The following is a 25,504-nucleotide window of genomic DNA, read 5'->3' on the forward strand; positions in this document are numbered from 1 at the left end:
GCAAGGTTCCATCACTGGCTAATGAGCCCAGCAAGCTGCTTGGTCCCTTCTCACATAAAAACCTCACAGCCCTGCTATCAGCCTCAGCATCTCCTTCTACTCAACATCTGTCGTGACCTTTGCACACAAGTAACAGGGAAGTTCAACAGCAGATGGTTAAACTGAAACATTTAAGAATTGTGGACTATCTGGATCATTGCAGCCTGTTGTATTAAGTCTTTGAATTTCAGAGCTTACCTGAGAGTCATGTCCTTTGGTTTTGCTGAAGTTGTACAGAAAAAAAAAAAGGCCCAAGCCCTTCAATTTTGCAAATGTAGTAAAAAGTGTTTGAATACACACTTTAATATATTTTCTGTGGCATTTTTGTAAAATACAGATATATAATTATAGATATAATGCATATATAGCATTTACTATATTGATAAAAAGCTAGTCTTTTCACAATGACACACCAGTAAGTATTTACAATATGACTCAAATTTTAAGGAACAAATGTTTCAAACAATATTGTGTGGTTATATGATAAGAATAATTTGAGGAAAAGTAAGAGACCAGTTCTAAAAAATTCCCAGACGATAAAGTACATACTCTTGCCAGGAGCACCTCCATGAACATCCATACACAACCCTTTTTTCTCCCCCTGTAGGAACATGCATGATTTAGCTCTCCCACATTTCTACCTAGTTACAGCCCTTAAATGACATGGATAATTATTTCTAACCTTGTTCAAGTACAGATTAATTGTATCATTTTCCCATTTAAAGATTTGTCCAGCTGCAACATTTCAAAGTTTTGGCTACAGCAGGAATTACTATACACAAGTTTCTTGTTAATTTAAACCAATAGAGCTATGACAATTTACATCATTGAAAATTCACCCATCTTCTACACATCTTAGGATCATTTCACAAATTGTTAGCGTAGGGTTTTGAACAGTGCTTTTAGCATTGCAGGTCTTTGCTAGGAGGTCTGCCTCAAGGGACACTGCAATGCCAAAACTAGCGACAGACTTGAAGTATGTGAATGCTCTTTGTTATCCTCATATATGAGCAAGACCTAGCCATTTATCTGTAATGTACTGTCCACAGTACATTAGATGTAAAGATGATCTTCATCTTTAATGTACTGTCACCATTTACTGAGAGACAGAGAAGTGCTATTATCACGTTTTACGGAAGAAAAAAAATTAGATGTAGAAAGGCTGAGTGAATTGCCCAAGGTAACTTGGGAAGTTTGTGACATCAAAGAAGCAAACCCACATCTCTTCAACTGCAGGCTCATCCTCTTGTCTTTCCAGCTTTGAATGAGAACATTCTACATGTGTTCTGTAACATAAGCAAATATGTAACTAATAGAAATAAAGCCTTCTCCAGGCACGGGCTTAAAGACTGCTGTGGTTTCTCTTTATTCCCAAATAATAAGAGAAGATAGTGAGAGGGCTGTTTCTGCATGCATTCTCTCCAACCCATTGAAGAAATACTAGCTGCAATGAGACTTGCTTGAAGTGGGAGCAGTTAAGCCCACTGTTTGCCAGAAAAGACACAGGAACTCCTGAGAAACTCAACAATCCACCTTCACCAAAAAATCTAACAGAGAAAAACATAGTATCTGAAAGGCCTTATTCTCCTTCAATGCTGACCAGGGAAGCATTTTCAACTACATTCCTACCCGCTTTATAATACAAAGGAGGCTTAGTGTACTGTCAGAGGCGACCCATTCTCTCAGGCATTAAAATCTGTTCCATGACCTCTGTGGTTTAGCTCTGACAGGTGGGCAGCTGAGAGGCAGCTTTTGCTGCAGGACTGATGCACACTGGGGCTGTGCAGGTGCAGATGGGAGCAGAAATTTCACTATGACAAGTGTCTTCCTGTGTCATCACTCTGGAGAAGCCTGGTCAGGAGCAGATTGTGATCTGTGTTCTTATAAGCACCAGTTCAAACCAGAGCTGGGAAGGAAGAGAACCTCTCCAATTCCAGGGCAAAAACTGACTGAGAAAGAGAGCAGCAGTAACCTCATGACAGAAAGAAATAAGAGAAAGACAGATGGCTCCCTGGAGGGAGGGACATCGGCTGTAGGTGTCATGCTAGAGCATTCAAAGTAAACTATTAAAGGAATTTTGCCTATTGTAATCCTGGTCCCAGTTTGGCCGTGTTACAGGGAGGCAGCTACAACAAAGTTCAGCTTCCAGCAACACTCATGGACAAACTGGGTCACCTGCCTAATTGGTACAGGCCATGTACTTATGAGATACTGAGGATGGAGGACTTTTTGCCCTTATTAAGAAAAAAAAAACCAACAAACAAACAAACCCAAACCTAAAACACAACACAAACACAAGGGTAAAACCAATAATGGAATTTCTTATCCTGCTTGCTTTTTTTTTCCCCTAAATCAAACCTGCATTTTCCTTTAAAAAAGTAAAAATACAAAAACAAAGATACATTAGAATATCCTACTGTCCAGTAAATGTCTTATAGGCAATATTTATGGAGGAAAAAATGCATCAAGCCCTTCCTTTGACAAAAATGAAGCACCTCAAAGTTCATTCTGTACCAAGGAATGCCATTTCTCCTGCTGTTAGTTTAAAATTGCTTCTATCACCACAATTTGAATATGCATTATTAGTCTTCAAATACCTAATCATAAATCTAGACTAATGCTGAAAAAAAAAAATCCTAGTGAGAATGCTGTGCTGATGATAAGCTAAAAACAGCGTATCATGAGAAGGCAAACTAATCTTTCCGTTTACTTTGTAAATAATCCATTAGCTAAACTTCTATTTTAGGCTGGATGCTTGATGCTTAACACTTAAAAGTCCACATACCCTTCATATCCCTTATAACAGAGAAGAAACTTGTAAAATGCCTTTGGCGCATCAGCTTATCATTGTATGAATGTTTTAAAGAAACTCACTAGTACTATAGGAAATGTAAGTGGGCTTGTTTGTGTTTTTTAATACTCCAAGTGTCATTTCATTCTTTAAAGGGGTTAGAACAGAGGAGGGGGAAAGGGGAGGAAGTCTTACTTAATTTGTTGCATATGTCCCAATGTGTTATACAACTAAGTGTATTATACCAGAAAACTAAAGCAGTCTGCGCCGCAACAAACTCTATGTAACTCAAAATAGGAGAATAATCTGGCCACAAGCAAGTCAAAAACTCAGTGAAACTTCCTCATATTATATATACACACACTTTACAAGCTACATCGAGTGTCCTTCCATATTCCAAAAGAAATACATTGTAGACACCAAACATACTGTACTTTTACTTAAAGGCTTCATCAAACCATATGTGCAGACACTTGAGAAGACGAGAGTGTTAAGCTTCCTAGGGTCCTAGAGTCAAAGAAATTCTGCTGCCCCCCACTGCTAAGTAAGTGCACTCCTTCCACGGGGGGCAACATCTGCCGATCCGTCATGGTTCCGCTTGGCGAGGACCCCAAGAAACTTCCTTGGGAAGAAACGATTTTCTCAGGACTGGCAGCCAGTTTAGGGGATGTGGAAAAGTTATATCCATAGAGCGCACAGGGGCTGTGCAGTCTAAACGTGTTGTAGGAGCCTTGGTGGGTTTGATTAGTGGTAAAGGCATTGCTGGATGGGGATGGCATGATGTACTGGAGCTGTGGAGACATCCCTGAAATCTGCATAGATAAGCCAGTCTGCGGGCAGCCGAATGCATCCCCATCATTGCCACTCATAGACATATTCACAGTCGTGCTACTCGACACACCAACATAGGAGGGAGTCCTCGGGGGTGCAAACGTCTCACTGGTTTGGTTTGTGAGCCTGTTGTAGGTTTCAGCCAAAGAAGTGCTGTATCTGTTCAGGGTCAAGCCTGAGCGGGCACAAGCTGTGTAGTCAGCTGGAGCAAGGCTACAGAGCTGGCTAGTGTTGGGACTGAGGTGGAAGGCTGGAGATGAGCAAGGGGAACCCGGTAAAAGGTGAGGGTGGGTAGATGGCACTCCACTGCCAGATCCCTGGAGTAAAGTAGAGGAACCTGCATTTCCTGGAAGAGAATATTACAGTGTAAGAGGCATGTTGGGAAAGGTTCGCTTCCTAGGTGACAGATCAAGACCTTTGTCTTTTATAATAAACCTTGACATGAAACACGATGCAAATTCATTCAAAAAATATTGTACATATGCATGCGGGGTGGGGGGAAGGTACGTCACAGGCATATTTTTAAAGAAACAACCTGACCAAGAAAAAGAACGTAAGTTATGCTTTTGCAACCATCACTCAGTACTTAGAGCTCCTGCCCAAAAGGTTAACTACTCTTTATTTGACACTGGAAGGAAATCGCATTGCAGCTAAGATGTAGCCAAGTGAGTACCATATCACAGGAAGCTTTCTTCAAAATGATGAATTTTGTGTTGCCTATGCTCTTGCTACACCCCAGAGCGTGTTTCAAGCACTCTGTGCCTGACTTTCACTATCAGAGCACCAGCTAAGGAATCGGCTCCTTAGCTCAAATGATAGGTGCTCCCACAGTACAACAGCTTTGGGAAAGTTCACAACTTCAGACCAAAATTTCAGAACAAAACTTCAGAACAAAAACCTTCCAACTTCAAACCAAAATAAACCTGAGAACAAAACTTCAGAACAACTCCAGGAAAAGTCTAGGCTGAGTACTGTGCATGGCTGCTTCATTTCTTGAACGGGTAGGTGGAGGTTTAGGTTTGCAGCAAACTGTTTGTAAACTGTTCATTTACTGATATCAGAACTTTTTGCATGACAAATACTATTGCTGAATGCTCCTGAAAACTCACTGCTTGCTACAGGTGAAGCCTTTTCTCAGGACTGAAAGTTTCCCAGCTGCAAGAAATGCTTCTGTTTCTTAGAGATTGTATCTCCCTGAAAAATGAGCATAGAAAAACTAATTTGGGCCTTTCAGTCTCCCAGGTGGAAGGCACTTAACAAGACTCTCCTGTTTGTGAATCACATTAACAAACAGCTTGATGCTGCACAGAGATACACGCTGTCACTAAGTTAACAGGTTTTTGTGATAGGTAAGCGAGTAAAAGAAAAACTACATTAGTGAACTCTGCCTGCTGCTGCTTGCTCCACAAGCTCAAAGCACGATGAGACACCACCACATTCCAGAAATCCTGATGTAAGGCATACTTACTGTTCTTTCAATCTACGTCAACATCTCCACTACCTGAAGATGGGCACTTCCAGCATTAACAAGCAGGACAAATGTCTAATGGGGTCTTTCAGCAAGTCTCTGAATCACCTCCTGTCCAAGTTATACACGACTAAAGATTTTTCAGGAATCTCAGTTTCCATCCTCTGAACACCGGTTCTAACTTCAGCAAGGTCCTTAACCTCAGGCAACAGCAGGAAAGGAAGCTGGAAGTTCATGGCAGCAGTTCCCCTGCTCTCAAACAGTGCTGCTACATAGACGGGGCAATACAGCTGGTCTGTCTCCTCGATGGATTAACTTCATACTGAGTTGCCTTTCAGTCTTACACAGTCTGACAAGGTATTTCAGGTTTGATGCTGACTTCTCATTACAGGCCTTTTGTATGAGGACCGTCCTTATACATGGGGACCATCACCCCCATGCTCCGTCCAAAACTCTGCCAACCCTCATGCAACGTATCTATGACTAGGCACAAAAAACTTTTTAATTGCCTACATCAAGCACTGATGCTCAAGATTTCTCAAAGGAGTGAAAAAATCACAAAAGTGATTTCTGTGTATTTCCGTATTTTCTGGATTTTTTCTCTGAAGACATTTAATGACTTTGCAATACATTACCAAGAAAGCAGGTAGGATGTTTGTAAATTTGGTAGCAGGAAATGGGAAGAAATGGAAGCAATATGCCTAATTTAGTTGGGAAAAGGCTGAGAGGTTTTCTATGTGCATTGGGGTACTTTGGAAATAAAGGGACACATAAAAGAGTACAGAGACTCCCTCTCTGTCCCAACAGACCATTTAAATGTATCTCTCCCTCACAGCACTACCTGTACGATGAGGAAAGTGGAAACTAAGAGGTTAAGGACTGGGGAACAGGAAAAAGCAAAATGGAAAGGAGGTCCATTTTCTCACACTCTAGGATGCAGATAAAGTTTGTTAGGACTTTTATTGAACAATTTTTAGGTCTTTAAGAATCAAGAAGGCTTTCCAAGGAAGAAACCAAATTAAGCCTGCTACTTTAATTACTTAAGAGGACATTTCTTCTCTCATTCCTTTTTTTTTTTTTCTCTTAAACACACAAGTAATTCCTACATTGGAGTTTGGATGTGTACAACGGAACTCATCTATAAATGATGTCTACCTCGTGTATCTAGCCAGAGCATAACGTTAAGGAACAGGTTATTCCATACTTAAATAACTGGCATTCTCCTCCATGTGTGATCTGATTTATCTTTACAACCTAAAATTTTTATTGCCACAGTGGTTAAGTTAGCATTAGTTTTCTAACTTAGAATAAATCTGATGAGGTGATAGCCTGCGCTGGGGTTGGTTGGTTGCTTTTTCTCTCCAAGTGACACACTTACCTAGACTCCTGTAAAGCATGATGGGCAAAGCTTTATCTTCGTGCATTTTTGTTTTGAAAGAACACAAAGATGACCCTTACCTTGTTTGGGTATCCCAGGTATATCTTCAAATGTAAGCGTCCTCAGTGAAGGTCTCCAGAAGGCGTAAGACTCTACCAGAGCTTCCAGTCCCATTCTATTTAGAACAAAAACATCATGGTGTCATGAAAGAAAGCTGTATTTTGTCACATGTCTCTGGACACTTTACATCAGAAACATAAAAATTAGTAACATTTCAGGATTATTTTGAAGTTAATTTTGCTTTTTAGAAACGACCCTTACATCCTTATCCACGAGATCACTGTGATCTGCAGCCACTGGGCTGGCAGCACACAAAGTTTCCCAATTCCACACGTCTGGCTCTATTTCAATAGCTTTGGCCTTTTTGGGAGGGTTGTTTGAGGGGAGAGGTTTGGCTAAAATGATGTTAAATGTTTTCCTAGTATGATATTTCCTTAAGAGCAACTGCTCTAACTGCAGAGGGATGATCTCTTATTTCTGCCTAAAACAAAGGTGATCCACTGACAACTTCTATTAAAACAGGATTCCCAGTCATTACCAATGAGTTGGAAAACGACGCTTACAACATGAGCAAGGCATGTGTGTACAGCTCTTTTGCTACTAAAAGGTATAAAGCAAGCTTGTGTCTTGGTTATTATGTGCTGAGCAAAATACCTTTAGAAACTAAAAATCTTCTGTCATTTTTTTTCAATAGCGTCATGACAAAATAGAAATAATTGGGTAGACAATCATGGCAGACAGCATTTAGAAGAATCCATATTTCCTGAAGGTAAAGGCTCATTTGTTTTCTGACAGAATTTTATGAATAATGCACCTCAGAGGTATAATTTTGCTGTTATTTTTGGCTCCTGGGGCCCAAAGGCCTGTTAAGTGTCAGCATCAGGCACACACCAAATACAAGTGCTTGCCTTTGAGCAGCAGCACTCTGTAAACTCAAATTATGCAAATAGCCCAATTTGAAGCTACCCACATGTTCTTCTGATACTGCTTCTTCCCTACTGCATTTCCAGCAGTATCACATATGTATGTCAGGAAACAGTTATAAAGTATTTATTAGCTGAACCTGGTCTAAAAAGATAGCCTTAATTTTGTGCAGTAATGGTAAATTTTCATTTCTAGTTAAAGTGGAGATAAAAGCCACCTCCTGGAGGAGCGTAGCCAAGGCGATAATTTATACAAGATGCCTTCGAACAATTTCCACATTTTATCACCGCCCTAATTTACGCTATCAAATGGCCAAGTTTATTTAACAAAACAGTTATGTTTTTCCTGAAGTATTTAAAGGGAGAAATTCTGGTCCTTTCCTGAGTAAAAGTTTTTATAGGGTCAAACTTAAGGCCTAACTGAAGAATGAAACTATTCTCAGCACATAAATTCTGTTGCACTTTGCAAATGCACAGGGAATGCTTTTAAAAGGTGAAGCTACTGATTTCTGTAAAATAGCCTGTGGGACTGAACAGGAATGACCTGAAAGGGAATATTTTTAATTGAACAGAATTATTGCATGCAGCAGTGCAGAGTAAGATAGCTGCAATAATTAAAGCAATATTGAAAAGTTGGATATAATGGTACCACCGTATTTTTTTTTACACTTTCATTGTAAATTAAAATGCCTTGGTGATACACCAGCTAGAACAATGAAGATAATCGAATTTTAACATTTAATTTCAATACTTAGCAACAGAGTAAATTAATAATCAACTGAGTAAACCAGTAATTTAAATTGAAAAAGAATTTTTCCTTGACAATTAAAAATCCGAGCTGCATTCCCAAACACCCTTATTCAGTACCACAGAGCCTATCAAAGAAAACAGCAGTACTGACTTCAGTAAACCAACATCAATTTGCAATGGACAAGAGTTTGCAGAGTCACTTCTGTAACGAGTGTGTTTATTACAGTGAAAGCATTCAAACCTCATCTAAAGCCCGTTCCAAAACATTTTACAGAGGCTGGGCCTTCCCACAAGACTGGCCTCCTAATCCATTTCCATAAACTATAACTTGCAATTATATTTACATAAACTGTGTCTTTCAATTAAAATATCCTGCTTTTTTCTAATGCCCAAACCAAACTCATGCCTAGCAGCCAAACAAAAAAAACCCTCTCTGGATAGCCTCAGCCTTACAACTGGATTTGCATGGTTGCAGATGCAGTACTCTTACTGCACCTACATTGTCCTCAGTAATACCAGGGCTGTCCCACCACATCGAATCCAGTTCAAGAATGGTTTCTCAATGATCCTTTCCTCTCTGTTTTCAAGGGCATCTTCTCTCGTTTCATAGAACATTATGGAAGAAATTCTAACTTCACTTAAACTCAAGTATTTCAGAAGAGTCAGGGTTTCACACTTCTTAAGAGGATCCTTAGTACTTATTTTATAGCTCTGCAAAAAGCATGCACAGCAGAGACACTGCTCTTGGAGAGCTGTCAAATAGGGCACGTATGGCAAATTTTTTCTTTCCCAAGTACACACAACCAGTTTTGCTTCTTCAGTCACTGCATTTATCTGGAAGTTACTGTTCATTTAATATCAAACTAGAAGGCTGCAAAGGAGGACAAAACTCAATTTATGCTGATGCCTGGAGCATCTCTTCCAGGCCCCAGGACAGAGCACGGCCAATTGTTTCTTGCTAAAAGACAAAAACAACTTAGCGACCAGCAAATGGAGAGTGCAAACTGAAAAGATACTTACAGTGAATTCCTGTAAATCTTTACAACTACCCCACCCCTTCTATAACTGTTCATCCTTTAAAAACAACTCTTGTTTGCTGTCCAGTCTCAGCATTTGTGTAACTGAGGTGGAAGCAGAAACCAGGCTTTAACGCTACAGCCTCTGCTAAAAAAGAAGCTCAGTAAAGCAGCTACCAAAAGCTACTCTCCGAGCATTCCTACCAGCACAGGCTGCTCCCTTCTCTGCAAGGCTAGGTCATAAATATAGCAGCTGTAGACACCAAATGCAATGTGGTCACTGGAACTGATGTATAATATGCACCACAATTAAATGCTGCTTTTTTTAGCTGAAATGGTTTAACGTACAATTCATAACAGGCTTAAGTATTTTGCATTAAACAGTCTTTGGACAAAATACCTCGTCAGTACTGGCAGCAGAGACTAGACCCAAGTCTCCACTTCGCACTACTCGGATTCCCCATTGCTATTTTGAAAGATTCATGGATCAAAAGAACAAGCAATTAATCAGTCCAACCACAACAGAAGAGGTGGAAAACCAGGCTCATTTCAAGGTCATCTATAGGTTAGTAGGAAAGGCATTCACCTAGGAAGTGGATTTAACACTCCTCAGGCTAAACAGACATTTGAATACAGGTGTCCCACCTCCTAGGCAAGTGTACTAAACATAAAGTTACTGCAAGAGGTGACTTAGTTTCTCCCTCTTTAAGAGAAAGCAATGAGCCATTCATGCATACTAAATGCCGCTTACATGCAAGAAAGTCTGGGCTTATAGTTTGACACTGGTATCTGCCATATGTGTCTCCAGCCAGGAGAACGAGGAGATTTCAGGAGCAACCTGAAATCACAGACCTGAGTATGCATTAATTCCATTTGCAGCCATCATGGTATGCCTGCCACTGCTTCCACCGAAAGGAAACCTGAGTACGTGAGTCAAGCCATGTGCCAACCCATTATTGACCTAGATGGTTAGAGGAGTAGGAACGGGAGCCCACCACAGAGAACATTACTGGGAACCCTAAGTGCTCCATCAGGAAGTCTGAGTCCTCACACTAATTTGTCTGTAAATACAGGCATTCCCCTCTACCAGCCTTCACAAACCAATTCTGTCATCAGTTACAAACCCACCTCCTTCCCCAACACCTACCTGTTACGTCCCGAATCTCTAAACCCTTTGGCGAATGGATTCCGATCAATCTTCAGACGAGTTATCTGTGAAGATGATTAAAGAAATTATTACCTGCAAATTCACCTACGTAACACACAAAATTACTATCCTGACAGAATTAAGCCAACAGTGGAGTAGAAACATCTTCACATTTGTGTGGTTTAAGATGGTTGTCCTGAAACACAGCAAAATAAGCACCAGCCTTCTGATCATTATTTTTGCAAATCCCAAGGTAGGTATTTAATGCTACCAAATGGCAGGTTGGAATTCTTGAGAAAAATCTTCTGGCAAATGTCATTCTTCACCTAAGAGAGTATACTGCCTAACTGCAATAAAATTTAAATTAAATTTTATTTCTGTACAGGTCAAGAAGGAAATGTGAAAAGCGAGATTATCTCTAGGCTATTATCCTCCATAAAAATCCAGCAACCCCCTTTCCCCAAATACTTGTAATTTATTTAAATAAATGGGATAGGCACCAAATAATTATATTTCAATACTTACATGGCTCTCCTGCTCTTTTCTTTGTAAAGATAGCAAGGCATACATAATTTCCCAAAATATAGCTGCAATAACTTACTTGGAATTAATAAAATGTTACAACACTAAGTATTAACATACATAGTGACACCATAGTTAAACAAGTGGTGGTAAGAGCCAAACACTGGAGTCACGCAACCTGCAGTTTACTTTTGACTTTGAATCTTTGTGGACCCAGATAAATTGCAGTTAATAATATATGCTGAACGCAGTTAACAAAAACAACTGCAACTTTCTTCAGACCTCAGCTTCTCTGTTAAGGTCCTGGGATTTTTGACATCACTGGAGTCAGGAACAAAAGCACTTTGAAAATTCTATCCAGACATGTATCTACACTTAATGGTACAAAAACACCTTTAAAAATTAGACTGCTCTTTGCCTTGTGCTTCAATGCTGTATTTATAATTAAGACACCATTAACTATTCTAGTTAGATTGTGTGATCCCCATAATAAGAATGGCTTTTTACATGCAGCATCTAGCCCACATGGCCTGATGGCTCAGCTATAGCCTCCAGGCGCTGCTGCAATGCTCATAGTGAGAGCTACTTGTAATACTAAAAGGGTTTAGATGATGCTTTTTAATAAGTGGTATAATAAAAGTATCTGCTTTTCTCCTATCTCTTACTTCCCTGGTGTACTCTGAAAAGCCTGTAGAGTGCTAAGCAGAAAGCTCAGGTTACCTGTTGATTTTGGTATGCTGTGACAGTAGTGAAAACTGTCTCTGGAAAGGAGAAGGCTTTCACCCCTTCTCCTGAAGGGATAGGCTTGACAGGGGACAGATCATCTCCACAGTCTTTTCGGATGACGTGGACACGAGGCTGGTATTTATGCATAGAGTGAAGGATAATCTATGCAGTCATGAAAGGAAAAAGATAACATTTATTAGAAAGGACACCCTGCTGTTTCAGGACTAACAGCTTTTTGGAACAGATTATGGTATGTGTTTACCATGCCACTTACTGGAAATCAAATGTTTTCTTTAACCTCTGAAGGTTCTTATTACAGTAGTCTAATCCCCATGCACTTATGTTATTGCCAACCCTAAGCATTTAAAAATTACGACTCAGGAGCTCCAAATTCAGAGACTAGCTCAATTGAGACTGGCTAAAAAAAAAAATCAGGAGTCCTGATCCCACTGGAATTAGGAAAGTTTTGTCACTTTTTTCCACTGGAGCCTGGGTTTGATCTAACAGGATAAACAGCAGCAGCATTTATCCTTTGGCTTTGGAACCTTCAGGATACGCTTGGAACAATTGTTTTCCTGATATCCCAAAGGCTGGACACATATCTTGTTTTGAACACAAGCTGAGACTCTCACACTCTGAAGGAGGAGAAACTTAGAGAAAATAATACCAAAATCCAAAACTCTAAAGTGTTAATAACCCTATATTTTTAGTACATACAAATACAAACCCCTCCCAGCACACAAAAGCTCAATTAAGAATAAAGCATAAACAAGAAGTATATGATCTCATAGTGCCCAAAATTAAATACAAAAATACCTCTTGGTATGGCTCCCAAATTTTAGAGATTTAAAATACAGAATTTTCCATCTATTTTACTCTACTTCAGCTAACCACTACTAAAATAGAAGATTTCAAGAAAAAAATAATTGGAAGCTCAACTATTATTGTTGGAAGGCCTAAGAAATTAGTAACTCGATAAATAAATAGTCCTATGGCTATTGGCCTGTGGAACCCCTAATCAACATTCAGGAGAAGTTTTTTAATTTCCTACTCCTTGAGTAGCCTCAGAATGTGCATGTGCTGAGGCACTCGACAGAGCCCCTGTGCCAGACGCCGTGGAAGTTCATTCGTCCAAGTTACGTAGAGGACATTACATTCATTCGGATAAACTAGAGTTTGGCTAGTTTAATACACTTGGTCCTGGCCAGATGACATGACCCCATTTTGGATAAGCCAAGTTTCTGGAGAATCAGGGGGTTTATTAGCCTGTAAGTAAGGTTTTGACAATGACATCACAGGCTCCAATTAATTTGCTCAGGGAGCGCCCTATGTATGTTCTCATATGAAGTCTTTTCCCAGTTTCTGAAGTCTTGCACAAAGCAAGATTTTTATCATGCAAACGTGTATTCCCTTTTACAACACTCCTTTCAGTTCTCTGCTGGCAAAGATCTACAAACTGAAAATGTAGAGAAGACAGCACATTCCTGACCCTGTTTTCCTGTGAACACCCAGTGACACCAGGGGAGGTACTGGTGCAACAGAAAAAAAAGGATCAAGGAAAGCTCTGTTCCACTGTTCAAACCCATCACTATTCCATGCCTTGCTATCTGCCTGGGCGCCACTAAGCGTGCTGTGTTCTGCTCTCACCTCATCAGCTCTGCGGTGCAAACTACCGCTTTGCCTACACGGCAGATAGCCATGCAGCTACGAACAGCTCTGCTCATGTATCGGAACAAGTGAAGTCAGAGCAGTGTGGAGATGAACACCTACCTTCCACTCCTTATCTCAGTGGCTGTTACAGCTAAACTGATCCTGGTCATCTCTTACGAGCAACCTGGCTTGGCTCCGTGCTACACTGCGCTACACGCTTCCTGCGCTAACACACTGTTAGATGATTAGCAAATCCATAGCATGAATTTTTTTTCTTGATTTTTTACTGTGCCTTGTACATTGGAATCTTTATTAATGATCAGGACTCCGAATTCTAAGTAATACATAACTGCAGAGCCCTGGTGAACTAAAGAGCAACACTATGAAGACTGGACATAAAAGGAGAGGGAGATGCAACACTCACTCCAAAAACTGTTTAGCGCTATTATTCTAAGCATCATCTAAAGCTATTGTGAAGAAAAAGCTAAGGAAAAGGAGGTAACAGCTTTTCATTTCGCAGTGTTTGCACATTTAACAGCACAAATGGGATCTAACGGTTTATCTGTTAGATTATCTGTTATCTGTTAGTTGCTGCAGAAGCAGCAACTTTCCCTTTGTACCTTTAAAAGCCAACAATAAAACACCCCAACAAGTCCCACCAAAAGCCAAACATGAACTGGCATTATTTTCAATTCAGAGTTGAAGACGCTGCCTCTCTCTACAAATCCGTCTCAGGGCAAGACCAAAACACTTTGTGGGGGAATAAACCTCTCCTGCCAAAGGTAAAATCACACTTTGACCACAGCAGCTGTCAAGACATCATTATTAGACGGAAGACGCCGCAGCAGGGAGCCTGCAGGTAGACAGCAGAGTACGGCAACAGCCTGGCAGAGCAAATACAGCCAAAGCGCCTGCAGACACACAAAGCTGGGATTGCCTTCGCAATACGCCTTTTGAGAGATGCTGCCGTGATGAGGCCTCACAGCTGACCATAAGCTCGGGCACTGCTGTGGCACAACCATCACAGCCAGAACAAGTGAGAGCCTGATACTCTTTCACTGGGGAGATGCTGATCCTCCGACAGCTCGGTGGTGCACAGACTACAGTCACCTCCCCGCCACCGGCATGGTCCCCACCATGTTGTTGCCAAAAAATCCTCCTTTATTCCGACCTGCAAAGCCCGTTCATTCAGGCTTCCTGCAGTCAGGGAAGTGTGTGGGGTGGAGGAACATGGACTCACTCTTCACAAAGACAAAAACTGCAAGTGCAAATGCTGATGTTTCCCAGCTTTTCATTGTGAAAAGAACATATAACTACCCATTGACTGTAAGCAGAGCTTGGTAGTTGGAGCCAAGTCTGGGCAGAGTAACAGTCGCCTCTGCTTCCAGCCTCACCCCACTTTCAAATGGGGAAAAAAAAAAACCAACCACCAAGGAACAATTAACACGCTAACAGCCTCATTTTCACTAAAAGTTAAAAGATGTTTCTCTGTATCAAAAAATACGCAGTTGAAAAGCATGGAAAATAGCATAAAAAATATTGACTTTTCCCCTCTACTGAAATTCAGATTAAAAACTGCATCAAAATAAAAAAATCAGCCAGCTCTAAGCAGCCAGAGGGAGAGACTGCTTTTACAATGCAGCACTTACTCCACAGATGAGAGAGGGATGAGAGGCATTAACAAAGAGTGCCCAGACCACGAACTTCTCACTGTCAACTGCAAAACACAGGTTTACTTTTCCTTACCATCAGAACTCATGTGAAAGACACAAATGCCACAGTATGTGTCTTAATGCCTCTATAAGCGCACAATCTTTCCAAATTAGGGAATTCACCCTGTGACTCCCTTTTGAGATCAAAAAACAGAAGGAAAACATATCCTTACAAATTTTGCTCGATCTCCTCAGCCTGCAAGTGGAACCCATGTATCAGAGAGTGTCCTACGTGCAGAGGTACTTCAAAATCTCTCCGCAGAACAGCGCTATAAAATTACGTCGTCACAAACTCCCACTCAAAATACTGATGAAAATAGCAGCAGGCAGCAAGGAGCCTGGAAAGCATTCGAGCAGTGAAGCAAGATGTCTTAGAGATGGCTGATCTCCTTTCATAAGAAGCTAATCCCAAGCCAATACAATGCAAGGGGAGCTGGCTGCCATGAACTACGACCACAGTATAAATACGGCACAGGAATACTATCTTAGCATCTGCAAATACTGTCCCCTTTCCCATGGACATGGGTCACTTCTCTCACTGTTTCTGAGGGTTAAAACTCTGGAAAAAGGTACTCTGGGTTGATCTCATGTGAGCTCCCTACCTCAACGCTGGCAAGATTGAAACCTAGCCCTGGGATTTTAACATAAAAACTCGGCAAAAGCTGACACCTCTGAGGAGCACAGTTAGAATAAAGGAACAATTTTGACAAGGATTAAAGCCCCAGAAGCAGACAGCATGGTAAGCACACCCAAAGAACAACAGCTAAAGCCCATCGCTGCTTGAACTACTGGAGGAATGATGGCAGAGTGTAGAGACCCTACTGAGGTTTCTCTGAGCCATTCTGTCTAAGCAGGAGGGGGGAGGAAAAAAAAACAACTTTCTAATAATCTAATATATACCCCATCTCCCATACAAGGGTGGGAGAGTCAGAACACTTGATGTAAAAACAAATATTTGAGGGACAGTACAGCCTTGACCCCTAGCTTTTCTAATCCCCCATCCCTCCCCTGGTACCCTCCTGAGAAAAATGGTTCCTTCCTGCTTATGAGAAACAATTGGTTTTTATATTCATCACAAAATATGATTATTCGTTTTCCATTATTGCTGGAGGCATTCAGAGGCTACATAGCTTTTTCAATACAGCATTCCACACTACCATAGCTTTAAAAGAAAAAATGTACCCATTGGAAGAGACACTTTTCTGCTTTCTGCTTTTGCCTTTTCTGGTAATTATGAATGACATGTTTGCAATTTCCCAGATTTGAGAAATATGAAATTATTTTACAGTCATCCTTCTTTTGTCCTTTTATTTTAATACTTAAATTTCCATTTTGGGGAGGAGGGGCACTGCCGTAGCTCTCAATCAGTTCAATGTGTCTCAAATCAGTGTACCAGGGCTTTGCTTCACTAGTTTCCAAATCGAAACACTTAACTAAAGACCAGAAAATTTATATCCCCCCACAATATGAATAACAGCGTGCTGTGTACACTACACAGGTTTCAGTTCAGAATAAAAACAAAGCTAAGATCTGGGATGGAAAAATACAGTAATACAATTCTCTACATAGCCAAGATTTATCACAGGGCAGTTCGCAACTGCAAGTGCACGGGTGGACCGCAGTACCCACGTATCACCCCTCTGAAACAAGGAAGTACAAAAACCAGCCGGCCTGCTCTCCATTGCAAAAGTGACATTTTACCCATTCACATCTGCCTCACTTTTTAAAGCCCTTACAATAGACTCAGGACTCAGAGAAAGCAACTCCCACTCGAGACGAGTCACAAATAAACGAATGCTGGGGCAGGGGAAGCTAAGGGAACCACATGTGCTAACCTTAACTCAAACACACACTGTCAAATGACACACCATAACTGCAATTCTGGAAAGAAACAACATAAAAGGTCTTTCTTACAAGCCTAAAGAAAAGCGCCACTAACTTAAGAGATGTGAATACCCCCATGTTCTTTTTAAGAAAGAGCGCAATAAAATTATGAACAGTATTATACGAAAGAGAAGCTTTTTATCATTGCTATCACATTCGCTAGCTCAGTCCAGCCAGTCTCCTGTATTCCAGCCTCTGTAACATAAAAGTTGTAGCTCCTGCACAATTTGACCAGAGTTGCACTTTAATCTCCTTTGGAAACACAAACGGGGGGAATAAATCTCACACTTAAACTTGGACTATGTATTGACAAAACACCTGGCCTAATGTCAAAGAAGTACAACTATAGTGAAGGATGCAGGCAGTATCTTTGTACTCTGTGGCCAGTACATTTTCTTTCACTCCCTTCCATGAAGGAGAAAGTATCCTGGTTAATAAATTGGGCTACGCTAAGGACAATGGAATCCACATCCTGTCTCAAAACTTGCCTCCAACATCTTAAAATTCTACCACTTGGAACTCGATGCTTCTTCTGAAAGGAAGCCAACATTTGCCATTTATTACGGGATTTTGCAAAATTAAAGACTTCACCCTGACTAAAAACAATTCTCATTTTTTAATTATTTCCTAAGGTGTCAAGTAAAACTATTTCAAGGATTGCTGGAAAGATACTGGCTTACATCTGTCATGTTTCAACAGTTTTGAAGAGAAAAGGAAATATTAACATAACACATTTTGTCACATTAGATAATGTCATAACTAAACAATTTAGAACTTGCAAACAGAACACTCATACTGCATAAGTCTTCACCAGTTTTTTCAGAAGTAATGAGCCTCAGCTGTGAAAGGGTCTTGCTTCATAAGGTATGTAATAAATCACTATCGGAGCGAACCCAGCTCCCATGTTGTTCGTTTTTGACTGCAATTATTAACACCTCATGGGATTTCACACAAATGTTTAGGTTAAGAAAATAGTTAAGTGTATTTTTATTCACATGAAGTTATTACACACTATTAATGTTTCTTCTAGCCACTTGTGAATTTAAGCGTCCTTTTTGATCGGAGCAGAAGTTGTGAGTAACACACTCGGTGGGAAAACATGAGAGCAATTCTGCCCCTTCGTATTAGGCAATTTAGCCTTGTAAAGTCTTACTTTGCAGAAGGAGTTCTGTTTTTGAGGGGGGGAGTAAAACAGCAGGCTCTAATAAGCAGTTAATTATGGGAGCAGAAAGTAAGCAGATTTTAGATCTGAACAGTAAAGTTCCAAAACAGCTTTGAAAAGTCAAGCCTATTTCTGGCACCCTGAAGCTGTATGTCAGTCTTTCGGCGCTGAGCAATGTGCCTACATATAATACTGCAGAAGAGCAAGTACTCACATGCCCTTGATCGTCCAGCTCATTATTGGTAAGCTTCAGTTTGTCAAAGCTGATCACTTGTCTCATCCACGTCTCCCCAGAGGCAGGTGAATCAGGGTGAATATAAACACGAGGTGGTACCGGGGAGTCAGCATTACCGGCCACCATCCACTTGGAGCTATGATAAACATACCTATAAAAAGAAAACAAATACCTATAACCACAAAACCCAAAATAACGTATCAGATGCATTCGGTGTTAATAAATTAGGGCCTATATGTACAGCAAGAACCCACTAATTAACAAAACACAAAAGGACAATAAATAAAAGTTGGGTGGTTTTTTTTAGTTTCAAAACACAGTTCTAGTATCTGCAAAAGTAAGGTTAAAAAACACGCTCTGATCTGACCTTAGTCGTCTTAAAATCAGTAACAGTCTTAACACTAGGTTCCACGCTGAGCTTTAAGCTGGTGTCAGTTCTTTAATTGCTACAGGTCTGCTCTGAATAGGCATCAGCAAACAGGGGAGAATCTAGTCCATCATTTATCAGATCAAGTAGTAATTCCATATTTGGAAGATTTAACATGTTGAGTCTAATATAAGAGTCTATAAATAAAGCTATTGAAGGGAGAGAACGTTATGATTGGGAAAAATAATGAAACTATGTCGAACTATGCTATTGCTATTTCTGCAAGACTATATTAATTTTCTTGGATAGTATTGCAGGAAAGCTTAAAAATGAAAAAACACAGCCCATATTTCATTTGATACGCCAATGCTGACAAAGTAATTTTCTAATAAAAATAGTGTCTGTTTTGGTAGAAAACTTTTTTGAAGGCAGACACTTCATTGGGCAATTTAACAAGTGCTAATTAAAAACTTCAAGGTATTTTTTTAAGTACAGTAAAATTCCAGTAACTCAGCTACATTTTTTAACAAAAACAAGAAAGACTTTATCAAATCATTTGTTTGTACAATTCAGTTCCTTATTAGAAAAAGACAAACAACATAATCGGAAATGAAAACAAAATGATCCAATACATGCATCGCTCCATACAATTCAAATCAAGCTGTAAAACTAAAATCTAGAATGGTGGCAAAATTTGCTTTTGGAGACAAATTCTCAACCCCAGATCACAGAGTCAACTGTTGTAACATTTTTCATTTATATTTGTTGGTTTATACTAAATACATGCTTTCCCTACAAAGGTAAATAAAGTCATAAATACACATAAAATATTTTGAGCAACAGCTTCAGCTTCCAAATATTTACAACAAGGTCCAATTTTGCTAGAAATCTGGACCTAGATGTAATTTTCTTATTTCCACTTAGTTTTGCTATCTGCTAGGACAACTAAAGACTAGGCTGCATATGTGACTGCTGTTGTATCTTTCAAATCTAAAGATCTGCAAGACAGTTTGTAAAGCCACATGAACAGCCAAAGTTAAAATAACAGTCAGTAATAAAAAAAAAATCATACATTGCACAGCAAAGAATGAAAAGTGGAATCAAGTAAAACATGTAAAACATTAATATTTAGGGGATAGGCTAAGGGTGTGGTATACTGACACATAATTACAGAAATTTAAGTTTGTCAGCTAAGAAAATACCGCCCTTCATACATCTTTTGTAAAGTTACTTCAGTTATCTGGGCACCATGTATCACACTGGGCAGACAGTGCAGCTCAGTATAACTGTATTTATTTTAAATGAAAGGAGGTTTGAACAGCTTATATTCAATATATCTGGTTTTAATTTTTAATATTAACATTTTTATTCAATTTGGAATAATTACCTCGTCTTTCTATGAATTAAGGAATTGCTCAGACCTTCTAGGAATGATATGCTTAGATTGCTAAGTAAATGCACACATGCAACACAAAGCAAGAAAAGGGCTTTCATCTGAGCTGCACTGCACTGGTCCAAAGAAAAAAGCATTTTTTCTCCATAGTACAGTCAGAAAAGCCTCCTGTAACTCTATGTACTGGACATCCTCAGCACTGGTATCTGCACCTTTTTGAAAAACACAAAATCTAATATGGTCCTAAAAAATGTCTTATACTCCGCACGAGAAAAGGACAACATTGCAGTCAATGAGGTAAGGACACGCAAAAAACACAGGGCAGTGTTTGCTCAGAAAATGAGGCAGCATTCCTGAAGAACCAACTTTTTAGTCTTAGTCTGAAATATTCCTAGCTCTACAATTAAAACTGCAGTGGTTTTCCCTACATTATACTAAGTATAGGGTTGAAACAATCAAACCGGCAATTGGTAAGGACCTGATCCTGCCTCCACTGAACTACTTGGCCAGGCTCCTCCTGGCCACTACGGAGCACGGGATTGCATCTGTAAAGCGAGAGCCACAAAATGTCTACAACTCACAATAATAACTGCTGCGGGCCCAATCCTGCAAACATTTCTACATGACCAGTGGTTTCGGCAGAGTCCAGCTAACTCCCTCGAAACACCACCGCCCTCACCATAGTCAGAGTTTCAGCACATAATTCCTACCCTTAAATGTTCAAGGAACAACTACTTTTGTTCCTCACATTATTCTTCAGACAACAATATCCTCAATTATTTAAAAAACAGTAATTAGAAGCATTACCCATTATGAATCTAAGCAACCAAATAACTGAGTGATAAACAGCCTTTAAATGATATAATCAATTTGAAGTGTGACCAAGAAAGCTTATATGCCATTAAATCAGGCATAAATACCATTAATGTAATTAATTAATGTTAATGCCATTTAGCACTAGAAAATGTGCATTTTGATATTCATTTGTTAATAGGAAATAAGTCCCACCGACACGATGAGGAATAAAATATGATAACATTTCCTGACTGCACTAAACTGCATTCTGAAAGCCAAAACCTGAGCATCTGCCCACAGTACGCACACAAGATAAGGCAAATGTATAAAGAGCTCCAACAGAAATTCTAGTTGGGTTTGCATGCTTGGCACAATTTTATTTTTTTTTAAATGCACTAGGATGAAAACAGGAATCTGAAGGAGAGTTAAACACGACCTTCTGCTAATTTATGTAGTGTTAATGTTTTCTTCCAATAGCCAAGCTCCCTATGGCTTGCATCATATGTTTTTTGCCTTAAAGTCACCATACCTGTATCTTTTGTTATCCACTGGCACAATATCCATAGCAATATAATACTGCTGATGTGGGTCTAAACCTGAGATCTTCACTCTCATTGCGGGAAACATCCGCCTGAACATGGAAAGAGAGAGGTCATTTTTAATATGAAACAGACTCGGGAATGGTTGTTTAGGAAAAGTAACCGGTTCGTGGGATTTTTCTCGTTCTTCCTTTTAGCCTACAGAGTCCTTTTGGACGATTATAGTTACATAGCCATGAAATGGCCCATTCGATATGTCAAAACAGATTTCTAAAGTGCATTTACTCGAACAATGCTTCGTATGTTTTGGGATACGCTTTGGGAGTACAGCTATTACCACATCATTTCAACTTTATTGTTAGACAGTAAATCATTTGGTTTTGAGACTTTACTCTAGCAGTACACGCATTTAAAGCCGTTTGAGATATTAGCTAGAAATATATTTCTGGAGATGTGCAAACACCATCCCTACCCAGGAAGACCAATACTTAAGAGAAATGCAAATTGACACTGAAGTTTCAACTGACAGCAGCAAATGGTTCCGTAGCAGCAAATTAGAAAGCTAAATCCACGGTGCTACAATTGTAACACTGCAAGGATGCAGTTATAAAAGCCAACGTGCCATGCTGTAACCCAACAATATGGTCTTTATTGAGACGGGACTTCCTGTCTGCAACTTACTAAAGGTGAAGTGCAAGAGCCACTCTGTCTTTGAAAGGTATAGTAAAACTTCTTTATTGAAAGCAGAAACGAATCTACGAGGTAATTTCTTAAAAAAAAAAAAAAAAAAGTTGCGATTTAGATCCTTCTGCGGAAAAAAACGGAGTAATTAACTGATGCGGTGGTTTTAACGTGAAAATGCATTTCTTAGCTCACGTTTGGCATGCCTTTTATCAAGAAAATTAATTGCTGAAGCAAAAAAAAAAAAAGTCCTAGTGATGAGCTGACTACAAGCTAATGAAAAGTGCTTTTCTGTATTTTAGAAACCTGAAAGTCATTCGAGTATATTCAGTATTTGCTGCTGTTCTTAAATATATATATATATAAATCAATTAAAAGTCGTTACTGGAAAGAAAAATCCTATCTCCGTTATTTCTGAATAAGCAGGAGCGTAAACCTGACTGCAGTTAACTAGTTTTTGCTGTTATTTCAGTGCACCTGTAAGATAAAACAGAAATTCCCCGACTGGACTCTCTTAAGACAAATGTTGCTTTGTGCTGTTTAAGACTGCGTTTCAATCATTAATAAAGCCTCTCTGAAAACGTAGAAGGTAGCATATGGATTCAATAAAATATGTTTTTGTAATTTCTAATAAGTTCAGATACTTTTATACTACCCAGGTTTTTACCATGTGTATCCACTGCAAAGGGGAAAAGTTTCCCCTCAGAAGGACACGGCGCTCCCAGACCTCGCCCTAATGAACAGGAAACCCGAAACGCCACATGCTCCCGTGCCCATCTAAAATTATCGCCATCTACCTGCCTCGTAAATCTGGGGGGGTGGGGGGTGTCCCCCGGTTTTTGCCCGCTTTGATGTGTCCGCCCGCCCCGGGCGGTCCCCGCCGCCCCCCGGCCCGCCGAGCCCGGGACAGAGCCCGGGCGGGACCCCGCGGGTGCCCGTTACCTTCCCGCCTTGGTGATGATCATCTCGGTGCCGATTTCGTGGAAGCGCTTCCAGAGCTCGGCGCCCTGCAGGTCCACCCGCGGCGCCTGCGGCGTGGGCAGCGGCGAGCCGGGCCTCGAACCCTTGGGGGAGCCGCCGGGGGAGGCGGGCGGGGAGGCCGCCAGGAAGCCCTCCTCACAGCCGCCTGCGGAGAGACCGGAGAGCGGAGGAAGCGAGAGGGGCCGGAGGAGCACGGACCTCCCGACCAGGGGCCTCCCTCAGCCCCAGCCGGGCCCCGCCGACCCACCACCGCGCCAGCCCGGCGGGGGTGACGGGCTGCCCCGGGCCCGAGGCCTGGGCCGCGGCCTTGCGCGCCGGGACGGGGGGGCGACCCGAGTGCCGGTCGGCCGTGCTGGGACCTCCGGGCGGCGAGAGGGGCGCCGAGGCGTCGGGCTCAGTTCCCCGACGCGGAGCCCAGGGGCGAGCTGCTCCCAGATCCGCTCCGCGCCGGCCCGGGCGACCGGCGGCCCCGCCCGCGGGACGAAGCGGGCGGCAGCGGGTCCGTGGTGCGTGGCCGGCGGCACATTTCGTTTGGGCGCGTTTAGCGTGACCGCCGCCGGCCGGAGCCTTCTGCCCCCGCAGCGTGAAAATGCACTCGCGTCCATATACAATAAATTAGAGACATATAGATATGTGCTGTGTATACATATATATACACGCACAGTTGCATATACACTTCTAGCAGTACACATATACGTATGTATTATATAAACGCTTTCCCCCCCCCCCCTCGGAAACAAGCCCCCAGCTGTTGCGCTGCCGCGCCGACAGCCGCCCCGCACCGTGCCGTGCCGCCGGCTGGGGCCCGGTCGGCTGTCCCGGGGAGCGCCGCGGGTTTTAACCGGCAGCGCGGGCGGCCGGAGGGAAGGCTGCCCATGGAGTCTGGAAAGACAGGAGGAATAACGGGGAAACATAGCGCCGGCTGCGGTTGGGGAAGGGGGGAACCGAAGCCAAGCCGGAGGAGCGGGCCTCCCGCCCGGCAGTCACGGCAAGAGGCGGGCGCGGGCAGCGGCGCGGCGGCGGGTCGCGGGGCGGCACTCACCGGCGGGGGCGCGGGCGGCGCAGCCCAGCTCCATGTCGCCGCAGGTCCTGCCGGCGGCAGCGGCGGCGGGGGAACTCTTGGTGCAGCAGCCGCTGCCCCCTTCGTCCTCCGCCGCCTCGTCCTCGCCGCCCAGCTTCCGCCGCTTGGGTTGCCGCGGCGGCGGCTGCTGCTGCTGCTGCTGCTGCTTCTCGGCCCCGATGAGCGCCTCCACGGAGAAGGCGTGAGCCTTGAGGCTCATGGTGGTGCCGGGCGAGGACCGCCGCTTGTCGGCCATGCCCGCCCCCCTACAGCCCGCGCATCCAGGCGCGCCGCGGCCGCCGGCACCGGCACCCGCGCCCGGCCCGCCGCGCCGGCCGCCCTCCCTCCCGTCCTCCCGACCGCGCAGGCAAGGGGCTGGGGCTTTTCCTCGCCTTTCTTTTTAAATCCGAGTTATCAGCCAAGTTTTTTTTTTTTTTTGGGGGGGGGGTTGGTTTTTTTTTTTTAAGAGGAAAAAAAAATCTATTCCTTTTTGCAGATGCGCTCCTTCTCTCCCCCTCCTCCTCCTCCTCCTCCTCCACGTTCTGCCCCGTCTGATGGGCCAGGCAGGACTGACATGGGTAACAAACGCTCTGCGGACACAAATTAGGGCTTGTAATTGAAATTTGTTGCCTTGATCTGTCAGCACTTCCAGGCAGGAGACCGGTGGGAAGAACTCGCTCATTAGTGTCACTGCGGCGGCGGGGGCAGGGCGGAGCCGCGGGGCGGGGGCTGAGACGGCCCGGCCGCCCGCAGCCCAATCAGCGCCGCCCTGGCCCCGCCGCCCCGGCCCCGCCGCCCTACCAGGGGGCCCCCGCCGCGGCGGCCGGGCGAGGGGGAAGGGGCCGCCCCGCCGTCCCGTACCCGCGCCCGCCCCCGGCCCCGCCGCGCGCCGCGCCCAGGCCGAAACAGCCCCGCGGCCCCCACATGCCCCCCCCCCGCCCCGGCCAGCGGCAGACGCACCCCGCAATAAACGTTAATGAGAACCCCCTCTCCCCGCCCCCCCCTTCGCATCTACCCCCCCGCGGGGACGGGGCTGGTCGGGAGCCCCAGCTCCCTCCGGAACGCAGAGGGAAGGGGGGCCCTCCCGGGGCGCCGCGTTTCGCTCGGGGAAACAGTTCGGACTTAAAAAAAAAAAATAAAAAAATGACCTTCTGCCATTTCTTGCTCATCGGGATTAGTAATTATTAGTATTATTCAGCTGTTGCACTCGGAGATTCATCGCGTTGTTATTCAAACACTGGCTGCACAGGGGTTTCAGCGCAGCATCCGTAGCCCCCTTTAAATCCAACCCATTAGGCGCTGAGGCTGCAATAAAAAGAGAATTAAACCGAACCTTGTATGAACATCGATGCATCCAGCCGCAGCAACTTTAATAATAATCATATTCAGGTGCA

At 42.7% G+C, this 25,504-nt stretch overlaps 1 protein-coding gene across 1 annotated transcript; it reads right to left on the bottom strand.

The window, feature by feature from the left end:
• Window positions 1–323: 323 nt before the first annotated feature.
• Window positions 324–24,650, bottom strand: TBX18 (T-box transcription factor 18). Its single transcript, XM_054822494.1, has 8 exons — window positions 24,093–24,650; window positions 23,012–23,195; window positions 21,379–21,480; window positions 18,274–18,445; window positions 11,646–11,813; window positions 10,404–10,468; window positions 6,588–6,682; window positions 324–4,007 (listed from the first exon to the last, which is right to left on the bottom strand). The coding sequence occupies exons 1-8, from the start codon at window positions 24,364–24,366 to the stop codon at window positions 3,283–3,285; spliced, it is 1,785 nt and encodes a 594-aa protein (XP_054678469.1). The 5' UTR covers window positions 24,367–24,650; the 3' UTR covers window positions 324–3,282.
• Window positions 24,651–25,504: the final 854 nt, after the last annotated feature.

This window comes from Grus americana, chromosome 3 (assembly GCF_028858705.1).
Source record: "Grus americana isolate bGruAme1 chromosome 3, bGruAme1.mat, whole genome shotgun sequence".
Lineage (NCBI taxonomy): Eukaryota > Metazoa > Chordata > Aves > Gruiformes > Gruidae > Grus > Grus americana.

Coding starts and splice junctions, on each gene's coding strand:
- TBX18 (XM_054822494.1), bottom strand. CDS start 24,366: ATGGCCGACAAGCGGCGGTCCTCGCCCGGCACCACCATGAGCCTCAAG. Junction 23,196..24,092: donor CGCCGCCCGCGCCCCCGCCG/GTGAGTGCCGCC, acceptor GTCTCTCCGCAG/GCGGCTGTGAGGAGGGCTTC. Junction 11,814..18,273: donor AGCTGGACGATCAAGGGCAT/GTGAGTACTTGC, acceptor ATGACTGCATAG/ATTATCCTTCACTCTATGCA.